The sequence below is a fragment of the Nuphar pumila genome, chromosome 8 (assembly GCF_984573655.1).
Source record: "Nuphar pumila chromosome 8, dmNupPumi1.hap1.1, whole genome shotgun sequence".
Classification (NCBI taxonomy): domain Eukaryota; kingdom Viridiplantae; phylum Streptophyta; class Magnoliopsida; order Nymphaeales; family Nymphaeaceae; genus Nuphar; species Nuphar pumila.
Window position 1 is genome coordinate 6,397,761 of NC_143256.1, and position 9,934 is coordinate 6,407,694.

Below are 9,934 nucleotides of genomic sequence, written 5' to 3' on the forward strand. Positions count from 1 at the left end.
TTGAAAATAAGATGCGAGAGAATCGTTTACGGTGGTTATGGAGAAAAGCTTTTCATCGGCGGTGACCTTAATGGACATGTAGGCATTAGTAGGGCTGGATTTGAGAGTATCCATGGAGGCTATGGTATAGGAGAAAGAAATGAAAGTGGAGAAAGGATTTTAGATTTTTGTTTGTCCTATGATATGATCTTAGCAAACACTTGGTTTAGGAAGAGGGAGTCTCACCTAGTAACATTTAAAAGTGGGGTTAATACGAGTCAGATAGATTTTTTCCTACTTAGAAAGAGAGATAGGGGTTGTTGCATCGATTGTAAGGTTATACCGGGAGAAAGTGTAGCTACACAACATAGAGTCTTAATTTTAGATCTTAGAATTAGACAATGCCGCAAAAGGGATAGACATAGGATAGATCCTAGAATTAAGTGGTGGGCACTGAAAGGAGCTAAACAAGGAATGTTTGTAGAGCAGGTAGTTAAGGAAGCTGATTGGTGTCTCGAGGAAGATTCAGAATCAATGTGGAATAAGATAGCAGGTGGCATGAGAAAAGTGGCTAAGGAGGTATTGGGTGAGTCTAAAGGCGGTGCACCACTAGGTAAGGATACGTCATGGTGGAACGAGGATGTCAAATTAGCTATTAAGGTTAAAAGAGAGTGTTATAGAAATCTAAGTAAGAGTCGTGATAATGAGAATTTGGAGAAGTATATGATAGCAAAGAAGGAAGCTAAAAAAGTTGTTCGAAACGCGAGGGCTAAGGTATACAAGGAGGTTTATGACAAGTTGGATACCAAAGAAGGCGAGAAGGATATTTATAGGCTTGCAAAGATGAGAGATAGAAAATCGAAGGATTTGGGTATGGTTAGATGTATCAAAGATGAAATGCAAAGGGTTTTAGTCAAAGATGAGGAGATTAAGGAGAGATGGAAAGATTATTTTGATAAGCTATTTAATGATAGTCATGCTCAAGATCTTGGAGACTTCTCCATTCCTTTTCATGAGATAAATCGTGACTTCATGCGCAAGATTCAAAAGAAAGAAATTGCAGAGGCTTTGAAGAAAATGAAATCAAGCAGGGCAGTTGGCCCAGATGGTATACCTATCGAGGCTTGGAAATGCTTGGGAGAGAAAGGTTTAGAATGGTTGACAAATCTTTTTAGCTTGATTTGGCGAACAAATAAGATGCCTAATGAGTGGAGGAAGAGTACTTTGGTGCCTTTATATAAGAATAAGGGTGATATACAAGATTGCACAAACTATCGTGGTATAAAACTCATGAGTCATACTATGAAACTTTGGGAGAGGGTGATTGAGTCTAGGTTGAGGAAGGTTGTCATGATATCGGAGAATCAATTCGGTTTTATGCCTGGAAGATCAACTATGGAAGCTATACATCTTCTTAGACAACTTATTGAAAGATATAGGGAGAGGAACAAAGATTTGCATATGGTTTTTATTGATTTAGAGAAGGCATACGATAGAGTACCTAGGGACGTTCTCTGGTGGACAATGATGAAGAAAGGTGTTTCTCTCAAGTACATTAGTATAATTAAAGATATGTATGAAGGAGTAGTAACCAATGTCCGCACTTGTGGAGGGGTGACAACCAATTTTCCGATAACGGTTGGGTTACATCAAGGATCTGCTTTAAGCCCTTTCCTATTTGCGATAGTGATGGATGAGCTTACGAGATCAATTCAAGAAAATGTACCGTGGTGTATGTTGTTTGCTGATGATATTGTTTTGATTGATGAGTCTAGAGCTGGGGTTAATGCTAAGTTAGAATTATGGAGACAGACATTGGAAGCTAGAGGTTTTAAGTTGAGTAAGAGTAAAACTGAATATATGGAATGTCGGTTTAGTAAGCAACGAAGTAGTGATGGGAGTGTAGTGAAGCTTGGTGAGCAAGAAATACCGGTGAATGATTATTTCAAATATTTGGGATCCATCATTCAAAAGTATGGAGAAATTGATAGAGATGTAAATCATAGGATAAAGGTTGGGTGGATGAAATGGAAAAGTGCAACTGGAGTGCTGTGCGATCGTAGAATGCCATTGCGGTTGAAGGGAAAGTTTTATAGGACGACTATTAGACCTGCTTTACTATATGGTACGGAATGTTGGGCTGCCAAAAGATATCATATTCAAAAAATGAGTGTAGCTGAGATGCGGATGCTTAGATGGATGTGTGGAAATACAATAAAAGATAAGATTCAGAACGAGGAGATACGTAAGAAGGTAGGTGTTGCACCCATTGAAAATAAGATGCGAGAGAATCGTTTACGGTGGTTTGGACATATTCGGCGAAGGCCTAGTGATGCTCCAGTTAGAAGGCTGGAGAAATGGGAAAATATGTTAGTTAAAAGAGGTCGGGGTAGGCCTAGGAAGACTTGGATGGAGATGATAGGAAAGGATATGAATGCTTTGAACCTCACCGAGGACATGGCATTGGATAGAAATGATTGGAGGAAAAGGATTCATGTGGAAGACCCGAAATGAATTTCTTTTTTGGTTCATATCGCTGACCCCAATTGTTTTGGGATGAAGGCGTAGTTGTTGTTGTTGTTGTTGTTGTTGTTGTTGTACCATCTTCGAGTCTTAATTTAGTATTTATAACTTCTGGGGTCTCCACCTTCTTTTCATCTGAGATTCCCGACTAATTTGAGAGAGAATATATCCTCTAGAGGAGTAGGCCACTTCAATGCCTAAAAAGTATCTCAAGAAACCAAGTCAGACATATCAAAAGTTTTCTTTAAGATTATTTTAATTTCAATCACTCTTTTGTTGTTTCCTGTGATGATCATATCATCAACATATAGGAGAATCACAATAGTATCACCTATATTCTTGACAAAGAGAACAACATTAGTATAGCAAGAGATAAATCCCAAATTAATAACACATTACTAAATTTGTCATACCAAACCTTAGGAGCTTGTTTAAGACCTATGTCACATGGACTCGGCTAGGGGGTCGACGCACCCTTGTCGACACGCCCCGACATGGGTGCGGCTTTCGACATGGGGTAGACACAGTCAACCAAGTGTCGGACTCGGTCAATGCACCAGGGTCGAGTCTGTCCACATTTTGGACTCGATCAACTTTGACCGAGTCTATTTTTGTCTATTTTTTAGGGCAAAAAATTAAAAAAAATCAATATATATAGTCGTGTCCCCTAATGGGCACAACTTTGACTGAATCTTATTATTGTTATATATATATATATATATTTTTAAATATATATACATATATATAGCCGAGTCCTCGTGTCTAAAATTTTTAAAATTGCACCGCACCCGTGTCGCACCCGCACTCATATGACATAGTTTAAGGCCATACAAGGCCCTTTTTAATTTTTAAATTTTTTCATTTAAATTCACCCATAAAGAAGGTTCCATGTAAATTTTCTCACCAAAATCTTCATTCAAAAAAGCATTTTTAACATCTATTTGAAAATAGGCCATTTTTTAATAGACGCAATGGCAATGAGATCTTGAACACTTGTCATTCATGCAACCGGGGCAAAAGGTTTCATTATAATCTATTTTATATTCTTGAGCATACCCTTTGGCAACTAATGTTGCTTTATATCTTTCTAACGCCCCATGACTTTTGGTTTTACTTTAAACACATATCTATATCTTATAGGTTTCTTGCCTAGGGAAGGATCACCTATTTCCCATGTGTTGGCTTTCTTAAGAGTGTTAAGTTCAAATTTCATAGCTTCATTCTAATGAGACTATTATTTGGCATCATTATAATAAGATGATTCATAGTAAGAGTGAAGAGTTATTAAACATGCTCTAAAGTTTGAAGAGAATGAGTCATATGATACAAATCTACTTGGTGCATTAGAAATACGATTTGATTTTCTAGGTTGGGATTCTTTTGAAGATATGTTTGGAGAGAACTTGTCAAAGGCACAAGGATGATTGCCTTGTCCCCATCTAGTATACACGTGTATTACTTGATATATGTTTATTCAAATTCTCATGTTGATTACTATCCTTATCATTAAGAGAATGTTCATTATTAGAACCATTGTCAAAAGATTAAAAAACCTCAATAGAGTTAGACTTATCATTTTTTGGTAATAAATCAAATATAAATAAATAATCAATGTTTTCTCTTGATTCTTTACTTTCAAACCCATTTTCATTTTCAAGAAAAATAACATCCTTTGAAATATAAACTTTATTATTTATTGGATCAAAACATCGGTATCCTTTTTATTTTTTCCATAGCCTAAGAAAACACACTCAATGACTTTTGGAGATAGTTTATCATTTTTATGAATAAGAACATAACACCTACAACCAAAAATTCTTAGTCATTTAAAATCGAGTCATTTAAAAAGCTTTTCAAATGGAGAAACATTGTTTAATAAGATTGAAGGAGTTCTATTAATTAAGTTGAAGTTAAAACAACTTCGGCCCAAATTTTTTTAGAACATTCTTGAAAATTAAAAGAGTCCTAGTAGTTTCTATTATATGTCTATGTTTTCTTTCCGCTAACCTATTTTGTTGCGGAGTTCTAGGACAAGACCTTTGATGACAAATTCCATTTTCTTTTAAGTAGTTTTGAAAATCATTAGCCATATATTCTCTTCCCGAATCCGATCTTAGAATAGAAAGATTGCTTAAGAATTGATTTTTAATCATTATATGAAATTCTTTAAAGAAAGAGAATACATCAAATTTATGATTTAGAAAATAAATCCATATGTATCTAGTGAAATCATCAACAAAAATCACATAATATGAGTAACCTCCTTTTGATATGATAGATGAGAGACCCCATACATCTGAATGTATTAATTCAAAAGGTCGTGTAGATACAAAAGTTCTTTGGGGAAAGGGAATTGCTTTCATTTTTCAAAAAAATGCAATCTTTATAAGCTATGTCTTTTTTATTACATGTATTTCCCAAAAAAGAGAAAAGAAACATCTTTGAAAAGCTAGGGTGGCGAAGTCTCTTATGCCAAACATCAATGTTTTTGATATTTACAAAATTACAAAATAACTTGGGTGAAAGAGACAAAAAATTCATAAAATAAAGATCACCTCTTCTATGGCCTTGCCCAACCAGCTTCCCTGACTGAAGATCCTGCACGGTGCAATATTTAGGTGAGAAAGAAACTTTGCAATCATGCTCAAAGATTTGAGAAACGAAAAAGAGATTTAAATTTATTTTTGGAACCACCCTTATTTTTTGAACTAAATTTTTTTTAGAATGTTTTGAATCAAGTGTTCCAATACTTTCTATTTTTAAAGAAGTTCTATCGGCCGTTGAAACATAAGATAAGGAAGGATTAAAATAAACTTTAGAAAGTTCTTATGAGGTGTCATATGAAAGGAGGCACCTGAGCCAAGAATCCACATACCTGGAGGAGATGAAGACGATGCAATGGTGATACCCGAAGTTGAGGATGATTTGAGAAGTTGTTGAAGTGCCTCTGATATTTGATTAAGTGTATCTTTAATATCTCCTCCACTTTTTCTTGCTTCTTTTTTCTTAGGTGTGATTTCACTAATAGAAGCAACTTTACCCTAAAGCTTAGGACATATGGGTCTCATATGTCCCGGTTCAACACCATTCCTATAACCACTATTATAGTTGGGTCCATTAGGTTTTGCAAAGTGAGGTGGCTTATAGGTTTTTACATTGGAACCTGACCCAGTAATGACCAAAATATCATCATTCTTATGGGTCATGTCAAAACGAGTTTCTTCTTGGCATACTTCGCCAAGAGCATCTTTAATAGGCATAGCCTTGCTCCTACGAAGGAGAGATGCCCCCACTTGTTCAAACTCCAGTCTTAAACCATAAAAGAATTGAAAAAATGCTCTTTTTCAATTTGCTCCTCATTTCAATATCTTCGGGAGCCACAAATTTAGGCTCAAGAAGAGCTAATTCATCCCAAATAGGGGACAAAGTACTAAAGTAATCACGGACACATATGTCCCCTTGCTTAGTGGATTTAATTTTATCTTGACAAAAACATTGTCTAGCAAGATCCTTTTGGGTATACATACCCCTAAGGAAGAACCAAGCTTCATTGGCTTTTCTAAACTTAGCAATGTTGACACATATTCTTAGCGTGATTATTTTTTCAATCTTTTACCTTTATTTGATGATCATGAATGGCTTTAAGATGATCATCCCCAATGAAAGCTTTTTCAACACCTTCTTCTACTTTGGTGAGCTTCAATGATGGCTCAAGAGAGGTTCTCAACACAAAGCCCCAAAGTTTCTTCCCTCTAAGATGATTTTCCAAAGTTGATGCCCACATCAAGTAGTTTGATCCATTAAGCTTGAAAGAGAGATTTACTCTTGATTCATGCTCCATGACGATAAGAAAAAGATTGAAACAAAGAAAGTGATAGTACCCTTCTCACGATCTTTAAACACTATAAGAAAGGCTTCCAAGTTCAAGAGAATCCAAGAGGCTTTGATACCATGTAATGAACTAAGCGGAAATACAAATATCAAGTATAGAACACTTACAAGTCCAACAATGGACAAAAACAAAGAAAGTATACAAGCACTTTAAGTGCAAGGTTGCACACACATAAATCCACAAAGAAATAATGTCAAAAGGCAAAAAAGGTAAATATTATTGAAAATATGAGTGAGAGAACCATATACAAATGAAGGGGGGACACCCCTATATATACAAGAAAAAGGAGAGGGAGCCATTGGGAGCTCCCCAGTCTTGAAGTGGTTGGGGATCTCCCAACGGTCATAAAATATGACCGTTGGGGCCCCAACGACTCCAAAAGTGGGGGCCCAATGACTCCAAAAGAAGAAATAAAAAAAGGTCAAAAAGAAAAAAGAAGAATAAGTTGTTTCTAATAAACAACCTAGTGTACAAGTAAAAAGATCAAAATGCCCTTATCGGGCAATACAAAGGAATTACAGATTTATATATATATATATATATATATATATATATATATATATATATATATATATATATATATTTAACAATGAGAAGGAGGCATTGTACATATGCTCAAGTTAGCATGAATTACCAGTTTCAGTGAAAATAATTGAAGCTATCATAACTTATCATGAGTTCATCTTGACTTTATGGCACTTTGAAGAATTGGGTGATTTCAACTTGCTCTCAATTTCCATTGGAACTACATAAAACATAGGAGGGGCCTCAATCAAGCAAATTGAACCTTATGCTCAAACCCAATAAAACTGCATCAGCCAAAAGAACTTTTTTGTCAAAATGTACTGCCCATAACTTGATTGTGGCTGAAGAAGCTAACAGTAGCTGCTGAACTTGGATGACAAACGAAAAGAAATGCAAAATGTAAAAGCACAAGTTCAGGAACAAAACAGCAGTAAAATGGTAGAGTCCAAGCGTTATGGAGCTAGTGCCAAAAGGCATTCTCTTAACTACTCAAGCATCATGAAATAGCCCCATAAACAACTAGAGAGGTTGCATCTACCTACTTGCACATTTAATAAGTTTCCATCGGTTCTTTTTTAGATTTTTTTATTCACATTTGGCAAGAATCGCACATGCAAGAGAGTACATGCAATAAGCAAAAGACAGAAAAGGAAGGCATACACTTTGGTTTCCTCTATGGCAGGGGCTGCAACTGCACGCACTTCTCCAGTCATCCTAATCATCTGCCTTTTCTTTGGAAGACATCCCACCATCAAGCGAGATCCCGTGAAATCACTAACTGCATTTGAAAATTCTAGTAAATAGAAACACACACAATTTAGTCAAATACAAGGGAGACATTCCCCCCATGAAACGAAAACATAATCAAAATCATCAGATCCAGTGGGTCACTAGTTAATGTGACTTGTCTCCCAATGCTACGCAAGGGTCTCACGCAACGCAATCGGTCGGATTCTATATTATATACACACATATATGTAAGGAACGGAAACCTCGACCAAACCTTATTAGAGAAGAAGAAGAACAAGAACAACGCTATAGAAGGAAAAAGGTAAAATTGGGGTGTATGTAGACGCTCCTTTTCAGGTTCAGGATAATATTTCAAGGGTTGGCGGATCATGCTGTTGAGTTCTTAAAGCTAAAACGTGTGGTCAGGTGATCCGGCCAAGTACTGTACGAAGTACTAGAGCCACACAAAATACAGAAGATCGTTATCACGCGTAAGGATTTTTTGTGTAAAACACAAACTAGTACAGAAAATCGCTGCACACACAACACAAAATCGCTATACACAACAATTTTCTCGAACCCGAATGCTTTGTAAAGTACTCGGGCCTTCTATCTGCTGCTATAATATCCATAAGCAACAACAACACTCTTCAACAGGAATTAAAGATGAAGGAATGTCATAAGGAAGCAAGGATAAGGTACGCACCGCAGGATGGATAGACTGAAGGATGATGATGAGCAAGGTTGGTGAAGGCAAGGGCGGAGGACGACACGCTTGCAGCTGCATATGCCATGACTTCTTCTTTTAAGGGAATGAATCGACCTTCACCGCTCTCCCCTAGAGACAACACAAATATACTAAACTAGAGGGCGGCTTGAGACGAGCCTTTATTAGAAGAGTTTGTGGACGAGGCGTGAAGATAACGTCTGGTCCCCGTCCGTTCGAGTTTTCACGCGAGATTTTCTATGTTTATATAACTTTATACCTCAACCAAAAAGACTCGAGACTGCGTGTGGGTAAAAGACTTAATCCGTGACCGTGAACAGAGGGAAGGAGGGAAAAGAGCGGAAGGGTTAAAATTTGAAAGCAAAATTAATTTCAAAAAACAAAAGGAGGAAGAAGAAGAAGAAGGGTATTATCATGTCATCTTCAAACAGCAACAACGTGGTGGTGGTCCTGGACGATGGCGGGGAACTGTGCAAGGCCGGCATCGGAGGCGACCGAAACCCAATCGGAGTCGTCCCCAACTGCGTCGGCCGCTTGTCGTCCACCGGCGGCAGCGGCCATCACCACTCCCGTTCCAAGAAGTGGCTGGTCGCCGATCAGCTCCGAGAGTCGGACGACGTCATCTCCATCCGGCGTCCCATGGACAGGGGATACCTCATCAACACCGATCTCCAGAAGGATATCTGGGACCGCATCTTGAAATCACTCCTGAAGGTCGACCCTTCCGATTCCTCCCTGCTCCTTGTCGAGCCACTGTTTAACCTGCCTTCCATTCAGCGCTCCACCGACGAGCTCGTCTTCGAGGAGTTTGGGTTCCAGTTGGTCTACGTCGCCGACTCGCCCTCTCTCGTCCACCTCTACGAGACCAGCCGCTGCCCCCCCGACAAGCTCATGGGCACCAGCCAATGCAGTCTCGTCGTCGATTGCGGCTTCTCCTTCACCCACGCCGCGCCGGTCCTCCAAAACTTCACGCTCAATTACGCCGTCAAGCGGCTAGACCTCGGGGGCAAGGCCCTCACCAACTACCTCAACGAGTTGGTCTCCTACCGATCCATCAACGTTATGGACGAGACCTTCATCATGGACGACGTCAAGGAGAAGCTCTGATGCGTCTCGCTCAACGTCCCTCGGGATCTTCAGGTTGCCAGTTAATTACTCCGGAACTCCCTCCTCCTGCTGTACGCCAATGCTTCTTCCTTTGCCTTGTTTGTCTCTTCTCTTGACCATCATTCGTCATCATCATCATCATCTTCTTTTGCTTCTTCATGCGAGTAATTTGCATATAGGAATGCAGGAGGAAGAATCACACTGCATAATCGGAGAGCTGGGGGTTTGGCTACTTCCATTTCTCTTTTTGAAAGGCAAGCTGGGGTTAGGCAGACCCCTACCAGTTAGGCTACTTCCATTTCTCTTTCCTTCATGTTTGCCTCTACTCCAGAAAACAGGTGTTTGGCCATGCTAACGCTGTTAATGATTGATTGAGTCGTACCTCTGAATTTTAAAGAGTGGGAACTCTTTCTCAGAGAGAACAGTTGGCAGTCCACGATCACAAGCAGCGA

General features: G+C 38.6%; 1 protein-coding gene and 1 pseudogene across 1 annotated transcript in view; one reads left to right on the plus strand and one right to left on the minus strand.

The window, feature by feature from the left end:
* PIFI (post-illumination chlorophyll fluorescence increase) overlaps nt 1–8,513 on the minus strand; it is a 28,709-nt gene extending 20,196 nt beyond the window's left edge. Inside the window, exons 1-2 of the mRNA XM_090016001.1 lie at nt 8,355–8,513; nt 7,580–7,697 (exon numbers count right to left, since the gene is read on the minus strand). Of these exons, the coding sequence (XP_089872127.1) occupies nt 7,580–7,697; nt 8,355–8,442 (206 nt within the window). The 5' untranslated portion in view covers nt 8,443–8,513. The remainder of the gene's footprint in view (nt 1–7,579; nt 7,698–8,354) is intronic.
* Nucleotides 8,514–8,789: 276 nt separating this feature from the next.
* Nucleotides 8,790–9,527, plus strand: LOC149829517 (actin-related protein 6 pseudogene; annotated as a pseudogene).
* Nucleotides 9,528–9,934: the final 407 nt, after the last annotated feature.